This window comes from Scyliorhinus torazame, chromosome 19 (assembly GCF_047496885.1).
Source record: "Scyliorhinus torazame isolate Kashiwa2021f chromosome 19, sScyTor2.1, whole genome shotgun sequence".
NCBI classification, from domain to species: domain Eukaryota; kingdom Metazoa; phylum Chordata; class Chondrichthyes; order Carcharhiniformes; family Scyliorhinidae; genus Scyliorhinus; species Scyliorhinus torazame.
In genome coordinates this window covers 84,070,526-84,085,535 of record NC_092725.1, presented here as the reverse complement: position 1 = coordinate 84,085,535, position 15,010 = coordinate 84,070,526, and the positions used below count along the sequence as shown (strand labels likewise).

Sequence of the window (15,010 nt, the reverse complement as noted above, 5' to 3'; positions counted from 1 at the left end):
GCAGGTATGGCAGTGGATGTTGTCTATATGGACTTCAGTAAGGCCTTTGACAAGGTCCCTCATGGTAGACTAGTACAAAAGGTGAAGTCACACGAGATGAGAGGTGAGCTGGCAAGATGGATACAGAACTGGCTAAGTCATAGAAGGCAGAGAGTAGCAATGGAAGGATGCTTTTCTGATTGGAGGGCTGTGACTAGTGGTGTTCCGCAGGGATCAGTGCTGGGACCTTTGCTGTTCGTAGTATATATAAATGATTTGGATGAAAATGTAACTGGTCTGATTAGTAAGTTTGCGGACGACACACAGGTTGGTGGAATTGCGGATAGCGATGAGGACTGTCAGAGGATACAGCAGGACTTAGATTGTTTGGAGACTTGGGTGGAGAGATGGCAGATGGAGTTTAATCCGGACAAATGTGAGGTAATGCATTTTGGAAGGTCAAATACAGATAGGGAATATACAGTGAATGGTAGAACCCTCAGTTGGAGAGATCTAGGTGTACAGGTCCGCAGGTCACTGAAAGGGACAACACAGGTGGAGAAGGTGGTCAAGAAGGCATACGGCATGCTTGCCTTCATTGGCCGGAGCATTGAGTATAAAATTTGGCAAGTCATGTTGCAGCTGTATAGAACCTTAGTTCGGCCACACTTGAAGTTCAATTCTGGTCGCCACACTACCAGAAGGATGTGGATGCTTTAGAGAGGGTGCAGAAGAGATTTAACAGGATGTTGCCTGTATGGAGGGCATTAGCTATGATGAGAGGTTGAATAAACTCGGTTTGTTCTCACTGGAACAACGGAGGTTGAGCGGCGACCTGATAGAGGTCTACAAAATTATGAGGGGCATAGACAGAGTGGATAGTCAGAGACTTTTTCCCAGGGTAGAGGGGTCAATTGCTCGGGAGCTTAGGTCTAAGGTGCAAGGGGCAAGGTTTAGAGGAGATGTACGAGACAAGTTTTTTTACGCAGAGGGTAGTGGGTGCCTGGAACTCGCTGCCGGAGGAGGTGGTAGAAGCAGGGACAATAGTGACGTTTAAAGGGCATCTTGACAAATACATGAATAGGATGGGAATAGAGGGATACGGACCAAAGAAGTGTAGAAGATTTTACTTTACACGGGCAGCATGGTCGGTGCAGACTTGGAGGGCCGAAGGGCCTGTTCCTGTGCTGTACTTTTCTTTGTTCTTTATTCTTCATTCTATTAATGTCATGTTTCCCAACATGATTACTTTAATGTGATTTACATTGTTCTGTCCTATGATTTCTATCAAAAGAAATTAGGGAAACATTTATTCTCGATGGCTGTTCCCTTTAATGCGGCCCGGTGATTCCCGTTCTGGTGTTAGGATCTTAGGTTTATAATCTTGCTCAGCAATATTTAGGCCTGATTTCGTACAGTTATGAACCTGTGTTAACTACTGGCCCAGGAGTCTTATTGACAACGTTTAAGAATAAAGAGAGAAACCATTACATTTATGTAGCATGTTTCATTATCTCAGGATGTCCCAGACATTGTAACCTCTCTTGCTATTCGGCAAATGCGTGGCAATCAGTTTTTTTTATTCGTTCATGGGATGTGAGCTTTATTACCAAAATCAGCATTTGTTTCCCATCACATTTTGCCCTTGAGAAGGTGAATTGCTTTTTTGAACCACTGCAGACATACACAGTGGTGTGTGTATATCACCCACAGTGCTGTTAGGGAGAGAATTCCAGGATTTTGACCTAATGACAGTGAAGGAACTGATATATTTCCAAGTCAGAGTGTTGTGCGTGGCATGGAGGGGATTTTGCAGATAATGATTTTCCCATGTATCTGCTGCCCTTAGTGGTAGAGGCCACGGGTTTGGAAGGTGCCATTGAAGACAAGTTGCTGCAGTGCATCTTGTACATATGGTATCACTGCTGCCACCGTGTGGCACTGATGGAGGAGGTTACTGTTTAAAGTAGTGGATTGGGTGCCAATCTAGCGGGCTGCTTTGTCCTGGATGGTATTGAGCTTTTTGAGTGTTGTTGGAGTTGCACTCATCCAAGGAGTGCAGGTTATTTCATCACGCTCCTGACGTGTGCCTTGTGGATGGTGGATATGCTTTGGGGAGCCAGGAGGCACAATCATCAGCAAACATCCCCCACTTTTGATCTTAGGATGGAGGGAAGGTCATTAATGAAGCAGCCCATAGACCTAGGACACTATCCTGAGGGATTCCTGCAGTGATGTCCTGGCAGTGAGATGATTTATCACCTTGGGCAGAATTTTACGTTTCCTCGCTGACAGGTTTGTTGGTGAGGGTGGCTTTAAAACTTGCGTGGCCTCTCCCCCACCCTAAACTCCTGCAATATTATGGTGAGATGGGAAAAGCCTAGGCTGGTGTCCCTGCACTTGTCTCAATTGAGGCCTTTGTTGCCAATTAATAACCACTAAAGGGCCACTTTCCACTCAGCCCTAATTTTCACTCTAGCGGGAGGGGTTTGGGGTGGTGGTGGTGGTGGTGGTGGTGGTGGTGGTGGTGGTGGGGGTGGGGGTGGGGGTGGGGGTGGGGGTGGGGGTGGGGGTGGGGGTGGGGGGTTGTTTTAAAAAATGTATTCAGGGGATGTGGGTCTCGCTTGCTGAGCAAGCATTTATTGTCCACACCTAATTGCCTGAACTGGGAGGTTTGCTATTTCAGAGGAGATTTAAGAGTCAACCACATTGCTGTGCGCCTGGAGTCACACGTAGGCCAGACCAGATAAGGGTGGCAGATTTCCTTCCCTAAAGGGCATTGGTGAGCCAGTTGCATTTTTACCAGTATCGATAATTGTTTCATGGCCATCATTAAACTTTTAATTCCAGGCTTTTTAATTGAATTCAAATGGCATGGTGAGATTCGACCCAGGTGTGCAGACCATAACTCTAGCTCTCTGGATTACAAATCCAGTGACAATACCGCTACGCCACACCTCTCCACTTAGACTCTGGGGACTGCTTGCAGTCCCAGTCCTGTCCACTGCAGCTTCCGGCATTCGAGAGCTGCCCGATTGGCTGGAAGCTCTCTGAGGTGGAATACCTCCAGAATGAAAGGCGGAAGTCCCATCCTCAGTCAATTAACACTATTTTGGGGTGTTAGATGGCAGCGATTCAGCCTTATCAGTGGCAATCTACTCACTCACTATGACAGGAAACCACGGTCATCTGAAAAATCTGGGCCCCTCTTCTATGGTAGGTATATGGGGCGGGATTCTCCGACCCCCCGCCGAGTCGGAGAATCGCCGGGGGCTGGCGTGAATCCCGCCCCCGCCGGTTGCTGAATTCTCCGGCACCGGATATTCGGCGGGGGTGGGAATCGCGTCGCGCCGGTTGGCGGGCCCCCCCCCCGGCGATTCTCCGGCCCGCGATGGGCCGAAGTCCCGCCGCTGTCCCGCCGGCAAGAATCAAACCACCTCGGGACAAGGCGGCGCGGGCGGGCTCCAGGGTCCTGGGGGGTGCGATCTGGCCCCGGGGGGTGCCCCCCACGGTGGCCTGGCCCGCGGTCGGGGTCCACCGATCCGCGGGTAGGCCTGTGCCGTGGGGGCACTCTTATTGGTCTTTTCATGGTCTCCACTATGGCGGAGGCGGAAGAGACCCCTACCACTGCGCATGCGCGGGGATGCAGTGAGCGGCCGCTGACGCTCCCGCGCATGCGCCGCACGGCAAAGTCAGTTTTGCGCCAGCTGGCGGGGCACCAAAGGCCTTTCCCGCCAGTGGGCGGGGCGGAAATCAGTCCGGCGCGGGCCTAGCCCCTCAAGGTGAGGGCTCGGCCCCTCAAGATGCGGAGGATTCTGCACCTTTGAGGCGGCGCGATGCCGGACTGATTCGCGCCGCTTTTGGCGCCAGTCGGTGGACATCGCGCCGATTGTGGAGAATCCCGCCCATGATTCCAATCAGCAGAGAATTCTCCCCCCACCACACTGATTCCCATTGACTTCAATTTTGCTAGGGCTCCTTGAACCCCCACTCAGTCAAATGTCGCGTTAATGTAAAAGGGCAGCCATTCTCACCTTACTTCCATTTCGGCTCTTATGTACATTGAATAAATTTTTTTATAGTTGCACCATGTAAAATCTGTCAGGTAGATAACAATGTTGTAGTTGTACTGAAACAATTTGGCCGGGTCACGACTGGTTCTGGAACATAAATCTTCAGTACTGCTGTTGGGGTGTTGTCAGGGCCCATAGCCACTCTATTCTCAACAAACCCCCACAGACAAAATAAGTAAGTTAGATAAATTTGCTTTTCATGATATTTAATTGAGGGCAAATGTTAGCCATGACTCTGAGAGAAATCCCTAGCTTCTCTTCCAATAATGCCATGGGGTCTTCTGTACTCACCTAAATAGTCAGGCTGAACCTTGGCTTAACGCTTCTTTCCTGAAAGATCATTGGGTTTAAATGTGAGAGATTAAATGCTGGTGTGTGGTTTAAACCCATGGACGTCGGATGGAAGAATTATAGAATTATGTATTTGCTCTTAGTTTTGATACAATTGCAACACATACCTTTCTGGGTTAATTATCTCCTCTGTAACAAAGTTCATATAAAACCTAAAAGCAGAAATTCAGAATTGATTGCAATTTTCAATTTAAGAAGCATTAGCATACAATTATTACATCTCGCCATAAACACAACAGTTTAGTACCCTTCAGCTATTGACAAACACATCAATCGCATATTCTTTACTGAGTTAACACACATCACTCACACGCCCCTCACACTATCTGTTCATACACGTTTTACTTGTTCACACATACCAATTGTACTCATTTCAACTGGTAGTACACATGAATGGTTATAGTTTAGGCTTGTCTCGAACAGTTTTGAATTGTTTATCTGGCTTGGCGAGAGTTTCTATAAGCACAATGAATCTCTTACAAATTGAACTTGTGTTGTGATTCCTAGCCATGTGTGGGTTAGTATGGCCCGAGATTAACAGTTGTCCACCACTGCTGTAAACTGCTCACTAAAGAATGCATAGGACGTCCAGGATGATAGAAAAATCTTGCACTATTGGCCAGCTTTATACAGGATAGGCAATTATTCTGGGATCGATGCCCGTCTCAGAAAGTTTTGTGTCACCATTTCTTGGAGTCATTTAATACGGTCTCGTAGTCTGGCTTCCCAACTGGTGTGGGCTCTGCGGGTAAAATATATTAACTTGCCACTTATGGACCTCAATAGATCCAAGGGCAAATTAAAGTCCAGATAGACAATGTCCACTGTATTCCCTTCATCTGTTACTTCATCATAAAATTCAATTCAATTAGTAAAACATGATTTACCTTTCACAAATCTATGCTGGCTCTCCTGAATGAACTCAAAATTCTCCAAGTACCTGTTAATTTTTGTTTTTCTTCTTGTAAAACCTTACCCACCACTGATCTTAAAGTTACCAGCCTGTTGCTAATAGAACTGTCCTTACACCCTTTCTTAAGAACATAAGAAATAGAAGCAGGAGAAGACCATATGGTTAATTGAGCCTTTTGCACCATTCAGTATGATCATGGCTGATCTTTGGCTTCATCTGCACGCTCCCACTCACTTCCCATATCCCTTGATTCCCTGTGAGACCAAACCTTTGTCTATCCCAGCCTTAAATATATTCATGCAGGTGCACTCACAATCTCCTCGGGTGGAGAATTCCCAAGATTCACAAAGCTTAGTGATCTTAAATGATCAGCCCCTTATCCTGAAACTGTACTGCCTAGTTTTAGATTCCCGAACTCATGGGAACAACCTGTCAGAATCTACCCTGTCAAGGTCCTTCATAACCTTGCGCATGCTTCAATTAGATTACTTCTCATTCTTCTAAACTGAACCTTTACTGTACTGCCTGCAATGTAAATATAGGCATCCTTAAACTGCACACAGTATTCCAGATGTGGCCTCACCAAAGCCATGTGAAAGTGTAACAAGGTAACCAGATTTCTTTATTCCTGCACTCCAATCCCCTTGCAATAAAGGCCAACATACCATTTGCTTTCTTGAACAAGGGGGTCATTTGTGCCATTTTCCAATCAACTGGTACCTGTGCCTAGCAAATGTTGAATGATTATGGCAAGTCCTTTCCGTATCTCAACTGCCACTTCCCTTAGCAACATGGGATGCAAGCCGTCCCAATAAGTCAACTTATCTACTCTAAGCATAGCCATCCTTTCTAATACATCCTGCCATCAATTTCCATCCCATTTGTCCTCTTTACCATTTCCGCTTTTAACAATATTTTGTCAACACCCTCTTCCTCAGTAAATACCAACACAAGGTACTCATTAAGTAAACTAGCCTTGCCTTGCACCTCTCAGCATATACCATCTTCATTATTCCTAATCGGCCCACCCTATCCCTTACATATTATTATTTATTTATAAGTCCAGGATTTTCAAATCCCTCATGTTAACTGTCTTTATATTTGCATATTCTCCCGTTGCCTGTCTTATTTTTCTCTTCACTTCCCCTCTCAACTATGGTATTTAGCCAACCCCTGCCTGCTTGTACAATTTGACTGACATGCGTCATACACCCTCTGTTTTGTTTCTTCATCGGAATCCTAGCTTTAATTCAAACACCACAACAAAAACTTACATTTATATAGCACCTTTAACATCATGAAATGTCCCAAGGTGCTTCACGGAGCATTGTAAATCAAGATATGACATCAAACCACACAAGGAGATACTAGGCCAGGTGATCAAAACCTTGGTTAAAGCGGTAGGTTTACAATAATTGCTTAACGGAGGAAAGTGAGGTACAGAGGCAGAGAGGTTAGGGAGGAAATTCCAGTTACCCTACCTTTCCCTGTTGTTGGATTATAACTACCGTGTACTTGAAGCATCTCTTCCTTAATGTTCACCCATTGTTCAGTTACAGTTTTTCCACTGAATCTCTGTTACACTTTATCCTGGTTAGATCCCCTCTCATCTTATTGAAATTAGACCTCTTCCAATTTAGAAATGTTATCTTACATTATTCTTTGCTTTTCTCCATTACTAATCTATCCTTATGGTATGATGACCACTGCAAGGTAGCATAGTGGTTAGCACTGTTGCTTCACAGCTCCAGGCTCCAAGGTTCGAGTCCCGACTTGGGTCACTGTCTGTGCGGAGTCTGCACGTTCTCTCCGTGTCTGTGTGGATTTCCTCCAGGTGCACCGGTTTCCTCCCACAGTCTAAAGATGTGCAGGCTAAACTGCCCTTAAGTGTCCAAAAAGGTTAGGTGGAGTTACTGGGTTATGGGGATAGTGTGGAGGTGTGGGCTTAAGTAGGGTGCACTTTCCGGGAGCTGGTGCAGACTTGATGGGCTGAATGGCCTCCTTCTGCACTGTATATTCTCTCATATTTCGTTCATCTCATTCACCTGAACCAGATTCAGTGATGCCTCCTTCCTAGTTGATCAGAGGACACACAGTTAAGCATATTCTCCTGAACACGTTTCAGAAATTCCTCCCCAATGATCCAACAGGATTTACGACAGCTGAAAGCATTACATCTCACACATGTAATGGGCTAGTACACTATCATTTTACCTTTCAGAATGTGATTGAATCTGGTTCTGACCGGATTGGGGTAGTGTTTTTTATTATTTAATATGTGGACAAGTTATCAATCGCTATCATTGTTCACCAGACAGAACATGGTGAAGACTTACCTAAGAGAGGACTAGTTCCTGACCAAAGATTATAGCAGAGGTTACCCAACATCAAGAATACACTGGTGGCATAAATTTCTTAATTGACAGGATATTCTTGAATTTTTTTTAGCACCATTTTTTGTAAAAAAAGCAATAAGTACTTTCCAGCCGGAGATTTCACCATTTCTGATTATCGCCTTTTGTTAATAGTTCTTAAAAATCTGTTAGGATTTTACAGTAATGAGTGACTACAAATGTTCAAGAATATTTGACGCTTGCATTTAAACAGAATCAGTCATGAACTTTGCTTTTACTGTCAGCAAATTATGTCTGGTTGCTCAGTCAAAACTGCCTCAACTAATTTGGACTCATTTCAAATCTTTCGTCAAAAGGCTTGTGTGCTCAGCTACTGCAATCTCAATTCAAACGGTGCCCACATTGGTGATTAGAAACAACAAAAGAAAGACTTGCATTTATATAGAACTTTTCGTGACCTCGAGGTGTCCCAATTCACTTTGCAGCCAGCAATAAACTACTTTGAACTGTAATCACTGTTGTAGGAAAGCCAATTAGTGCACAGCAAGCTCCCGCAAACAGCAATGTGAAAATTACCAAATAAATTGTTTTTGTGATGTTGTTAAATATTGGTCAGGACACCAAGGATTTTGCTCTTCTTCAATGTAGCGCTTTGGTATCCATTATGTCTATCTGAGGCAAACTGAATATGGTATGTGTAACTCAATTACTAGCTCAGAATTAATCTATTGGTTCCCCTTTCTCCACACTGGATGTTGCATCCTCAGAAAACGCTAATAAGGACTTCCGGTGGAGCTCTGTAGGGGGAAGACGAGCACAGGCAGCTCCCGCTAAGGGACTAAACTTTCAGGGGGGTTTTTTGTTTCTCTATTCCCGGGGGTGCTTTTAATCTTGTTTTTTTTATAGAAGAAAGAACCCACTCAACGCTCACCCGAAGGTATGACCGACGGTAAGCCGAGGCCTGTGGGAGAAATAAGTGTGCGAGAGGAGCCGGAGAGATTTTTTTTTAAAGGTGCGGGAGAAACCGGAGCCGGAGGCTCAGCAGCGGCCGAGGAGAGTCACGTCCCCGAACAGAACTAGCCCTAAGAGCGCGAGCCTGTCCGACCGAGCACCCCCCCAGCCCGCATAGCAGAGCGTGGGCGGCAGAAGAGAAGCGGCAAGCTCGGACAGCGAAGCCAGAGACACAAGCGCTCGGGAGCATAGCCAAAGGCCAGGAGAGAGAAAGAATCCCCCCCCCCCAACGGGACCAGCGGCGACCACGTGGTGAGCGGCGAGACAGAGAGAGACTCCCGTCTGCACCTGGAAACTTCTCTCCCAAACCCTCCTGAGAAGTGAGAAGGAAGGGGGGAAAAAAGAGAAGACGGGGGAAAATAAAAGTAAAGAAAGAAACAAACAAACAAACAAGGAAAGAGAGGAAGGGAGGAAGGGAACCAACCACAACGCCTCCCCCCCCCCCCCCCCATAAACAAACAAAAAGGGAAACCCGAAGCCTGAGACAGACCCAGCAAGAGCAGAGGAGCGGGGGAAGTAAGAGCAACCTCAGGGTAAGGAACAGCAGCGGGTGTGGGAGTCACCACTGTTGTATTATATTGTATATATGGGTATTACGGCAAGGCCCCTGTACTACAGGTACGGGGGTAGATCCCTGCCTGCTGGCTCCACCCAGTAGGCGGAATATAAATGTGTATGCTCTCCGAACTGCAGTCATTTTGTCAGCTGCTGTAGGAGGCCACACATCTCTGTGTAATAAAGCCTCGAGTACATTCTACTCTCGTCTCGTCATAATTGATAGTGCATAAGCGCGGAAAGAAAGAGAGACAGACAGATGGCTGGAGGAAAGAAAAAAAGCAAGGTAAAGGGACAGCGAGACGCAAGCAGCAGCAGCAGCGAGGGTAAGGCGCAAGAGCGGCGGACTCGCAGGCAGGCGGCCCCACAAGACGTGGTGGAGGCGAGCCTGAAAGGGAAAACGATGGCGGACCAAGCAGTGGAGCGTGAGCAGGACGCAGCGACCAGCATAAAGGAGGCGCTCTGGTCGGAGCTTCAAGCAATGATGAAGGAGCCGACGCACAAAATGCAGCAGACCATCGAAGGCCTGGAAAGGGAAGTGAAGGCGCAGATAAAAATGATTCTGGAGTTGGAGATGGCCGCCTCGGACCAGAGCGACAGGGTAATAACCCTAGAAGCCGAGGTCAAAAGATTAATAACGGCCCAGGGGAGCCTAAGAGGGAAAGTGGAGGACCAGGAAAAGAACATTAAAATAGTCTGCCAGGGGGGATAGAGGGCAGAGACCCAACAGGCTACATCACCCAAATGATGGGCAAGCTAGTGGGAAAGGAGGTATTCCTGACAAATCAAAATATTTTACCCATCAGTCTGGCCTCAATAAAAGTCGAGATGGATTTGCAGGTACAGCATTAGTTATTTTATTTGACTTGCAAGTCTGTTTCATTTCACACAGGCACAGGACACAGCTAGTCTCCTACACCCCGGGAAACGAATGAAGAAGGAGACAAAGGGATTTCTGCAAATACATTCAAATGGCATCAAGTTTCACATACACGATTCCCATAGGTCATCCTATACCCCTCCTGACCTGGCCATACATCCTGATTGGCTCACTTCTCATCCCTTCCTCTGGCCCCCTATTACCCAGCATCCTTTTCTCCTCCTTTGCTGGACACTCCTCCCCCTTGCTTTGCCATGCGTTCTGAAATCCTTTGTCTGTGAACTCACCAGAATGAGACTGGCCTATCTCTACATTACAGTAACTAATATCTCTTAAGTAACTATTTTATATCACATTCGTCATTCCCAAACCCACCGGAAATAGACAGGGCGCACAGGTCGCTCCAATCCAAGCCCAAAGCCAGGGACCAGCCCAGAACAATTATTGCGAAGCTGCACCGGTTCCAAGACCGGGAGAGAATCCTAAAGTGGGCCAGGCAAACGAAACAGAGCACGTGGGAAGGAAAGACCATAAGGGTGTGGTAGTTACCACTGTTGTATTATATTGTATTATACTGCACTGCATACGAGGGTATTACGGTAAGGCCCCTGTACTACAGGTACGGGGATAGATCCCTGCCTGCTGGCTCCGCCCAGTAGGCAGAGTATAAATATGTGTGCTCACCGAGCTGCAGCCATTTCGGCAGCAGCTGTAGGAGGCCACACATCTCTGTGTAATAAAGCCTCGATTGCTCTCTACTCTCGTCTTGTCATAATTGATAGCGCATCAATTTATTACACAGAGATTTTACAAAGATGGATCTCCGCAACAAGCCGGATCGCCTGCAGCTGCATCCTCATGCAGACAACGCCAAAAAGGACTTCACACATTGGCTAGCTTGCTTTGAAGCATTCATCGTATCTGCGACAGACCCAATCCCAGAAGCACAGAAGCTCCAGATTCTGTACACGCGGCTGAGCTCCGATGTCTTTCCCCTCATCCAGGACGCGCCTAACTACACAGAGGCCATGGTGCTACTGAAGGAGAATTACGCTCAGCAGACCAACAAGTTCTATGCCAGGCACCTCCTGTCCATGCGGCACCGGTGAGTCTGTGGAAGATTTCTGGCGTGCTCTGCATGACCTGGTGAGAGACTGCGATTACCAGGCCGTTTCGGTCGTTGAACATTCTAACCTGCTGATGAGAGACACGTTCGTTATGGGCATAGGGTCGGCCTACATCCGCCAGCGCCTCTTAGAAGGGCCTACGCTTGACCTGGCGGCGACCAAGAAACTAGCACTCTCGCTCACAGTCGCCTCACGCAACGTACAGGCGTATGCCCCCGACCGCACGGCTCACCCCTCCTGGGCATCGTGGACCCCGCCAGCGGCCACCCCATCGTGGACCCCATCAGCGACCGCCTCCAGCCAACCCCACGCCTGCGCCTCGCAGCAGCCAACCAACCCCGGGGGACCCAAGTGCTACTTCTGCGGACAGAGAAAACACCCACGCTGCAGTGTGCCAGTCCTGCTCAATCGCCGCTATTGTACCTGCAACCCTGCGTGTGGCCAGTGGCCTCCGCCATCTTACTCACCTCAGACCACGAGCAGCCCGTGGATGCCGCCATCTTGCTCCCCTCGCAACACATGCAGTCCGTGGACGCCGCCATCTTGCTTGCCTCACAACCAATGGGCGGAGCAGTCTTGCCTGCCCCAGAACACGTGCAGCCCGAGGGCGCCGCCATCTTGCCTGCCTCAGGACACGTGCGGCCCGTGGGTGCCGTCATCTTCCCCGCCTCAGGACCCCTGCCCGTCGGGCACCTCATCGGGCTGCTCATCGCCTGCAACCGCCGACGACCAGCCGCGTCTCCGGCATGATCGACCAGTTCCGACCACACAACCTCGCGACCGCGTCGACAAAGATGAAGGTCGACGGGCATGAGATATCCTGCCTTCTGGACTCCGGGAACACTGAGAGCTTCATCCACCCCAATACGGTAAGGCGCTGCTCCCTCGCAGTACACCCCATTAACCAAAGAATCTCCCTGGCCTATGGATCCCACTCCATGGCGATCCGGGGGTACTGCTTCGCCACCCTCACCATCCAGTGCATAGAGTTCAGCGGCTTCCGCCTCTACGTCCTCCCCAATCTCTGCGCTGCCTTGCTACTTGGCCTGGACTTCCAGTGCAACCTCCAGAGCCGAACCCTGAAATTTGGTAGGCCCCTACAACCCCTTACTGTTTGCGGCTTTGCGACCCTTAAGGTGGACCCGCCTTCTCTGTTTGCAAACCTCACCCCGGATTGCAACCCCTTCGCCACCAGGAGCACACGGTACAGCGCCCAGGACAGGACCTTCAACAGGTCTGAGGTCCAGCGGATGCTGCGCGAAGGTATCATCGAGGCCAGCAACAACCCCTGGAGAGCCCAAGTGGTAGTGGTGAAAATGGGGGAGAAAAACAGGATGGTCGTTGACTACAGTCAGGCCATCAATTGGTACACGCAGCTCGACACGTATCCCCTCGCACGCATATCTGATATGGTCAATCAGATTGCACAGTACCAGTTCTTCTCGACAGTAGACCTGAAATCCGCCGACCACCAGTTCCCCATTCGCAAGGCGGACCGCCCATACACTGCGTTTGAAGCGGACGGCCGCCTTTACCATTTCCTTAGGGTTCCCTTCGGCATCACTAACAGGGTCTCGGTCTTCCAACGGGAGATGGAACGAATGGTTGACCGGTACGGACTGCGGGCCACTTTCCCGTACCTGGATAACATCACCATCTGCGGCCACGATCAGCAGGACCACGACGCTAACCTTTCCAAATTTCACCACACCGCCAAACTCCTCAACCTAACCTACAACAAGGAGAAATGTGTGTTCAGCACGAACCAATTAGCCATCCTCGGCTATGTGGTTCAGAACGGAGTTCTAGGGCCCGACCCCGATATCACAGGCCATAGGCGATTACGTTAGTAACAACCAAAATGGGGAGGTCTCACCCTCCACTTTCTGGGAGGCACTGAAGGCCGTGATCAGAGGAGAGATCATAGCCTACAAGGCAAGCAGAGATAGGGAAGAGAGGGTGGCCAGGCAACAGCAAGTGGACTCTGATGTGTTAAGTAAGTTGGTTCAACGTTGACTGCAACTGGATGCAGTGAAACTAGAAACAGGTTTCTGACACAGGAGATGGTCTAACACTGTTTTATTGAACTTCCTGATTGCTGTACATAGTCTGCTGAGAGTTGAGACTCTATCAATCTAACTGATAACCTCCTACTGGCTTGACCAGACTAACTCTCTACCTCACGGTGATAGTGCTCACTGGCTTGTGCACTCTTACTATCTCAGTAGCTGTGTCCTGTAGAGAGAGGGAGAGTCTTAACACCCGGTGCGTTTTATAGTGGTGGTGTCCTGTCTGGTGATTGGTTGTTATGTGTCGTGTGTGTTCATTGGTTAGCCTGTGTGTCAATCACTGCCTGTCTGCATCTCATTATATACATGAGTGGATATTATGACAGACTCCATTCTGGAAATCGACAGAAAGTACTCCGAGGCCCTGACCGTAGAGCTGTTGGCGGAGAGGAAAAAGCTGCAGATGGACTTTAACCTGCTATCCACTAGGAAAGCAGTGTCCCAACTCCGCCAGACATGGGGGACCTTCTACGAACATGGAGACAAGGCTGGCCGCCTATTGGCTCACCAGCTGAGAAAGCAGGCAGCCACGAGGGAAATAGCGCAGGTTAAGGATAGCAGAGGCAGACTGGTAACAGAGCCAAAGGTCAATCGGGCATTCGAGACCTTCTACCAGAGACGGTACACCTCCGAGCCCCCCGACAGGGATGCAGGAGTGAAACCGTTCCTACACAGACTGAAACTGCCAGTGGTGGGGGAAGACAGACAGGGGGAGCTGGAAGCACCAATAGACCTGGGAGAAATCACCGGGGAAGGCACCGGGACCCGACGGGTTCCCGTCGGACTTCTACAAAAAATTTGCACCAGTCCTGGCCCCACACCTAAGGGACATGTTCGCGGACTCACTGGCAGGGGGCACCCTACCCCCAACGCTAGCGCAGGCCACAATCTCACTGATACCCAAAAAAGATAAAGACCTGTCGGAATGTGGATCATACAGACCCATTTCACTGCTGTACGTGGATGTGAAAATACCCGCAAAGGTCCTGGCCAAAAGGCTGGAGGGCTGTGTACCAGTGGTGGTGGCAGAGAGCCAAACGGGCTTTGTGAAGGGTAGGCAGCTCACAGCGAACATCAGGCGGCTGCTGAATGTGATAATGACCCCACCTGGGGAGAGAACACCAGAGGTGATCGTCTCCCTGGACGCAGAAAAGGCCTTTGACAGAGTCGAATGGAACTACCTCCTCGAGGTACTGGACCGGTTTGGGCGAGGAGCGGGATTCACCGCCTGGGTGAGGCTCCTGTACAACGCTCCCAAAGCGAGTGTCTGAACTAACACCACCAGCTCTGAATACTTCCAGCTAAGAGAGGAACAAGACAGAGCTGCCCCCTGCCCCACTCTTGTTCGCGCTAGCAATCAAACCCCTGGCGATAGCCCTGTGGGATGCAAAAAGCTGGAAGGGAATCCGGAGAGGAGACAGAGAGCAGAGTCTCACTCTATGCAGATGACCTGCTCCTCTATGTCTCGAAGCCACAGGAGGGACTGAAGACAATACTGCAAATATTGAAAGAGTTTGGAACTTTCTCAGGCTACAAACTTAACCTGGACAAAAGCGAGACATTCCCAGTGAACTCAAAAGGGGGAGGGACAGAACTGAAGGGGCTCCCGTTCAAAACAGCCCAGAACAGATTCCGTTACCTGGGGATCCAAATAGTCAGAGACTGGACACAGAGCCACAAGTGGAACCTGACCAGCCT

At 49.0% G+C, this 15,010-nt stretch overlaps 1 protein-coding gene across 1 annotated transcript in view; it reads right to left on the bottom strand.

Annotated features, from left to right (window-relative positions):
- LOC140396264 (cystine/glutamate transporter-like) overlaps positions 1-15,010 on the bottom strand; it is a 93,563-nt gene that overhangs the window by 39,104 nt on the left and 39,449 nt on the right. Inside the window, exon 6 of the mRNA XM_072484631.1 lies at positions 4,511-4,555. Within this exon, the coding sequence (XP_072340732.1) occupies positions 4,511-4,555 (45 nt within the window). The remainder of the gene's footprint in view (positions 1-4,510; positions 4,556-15,010) is intronic.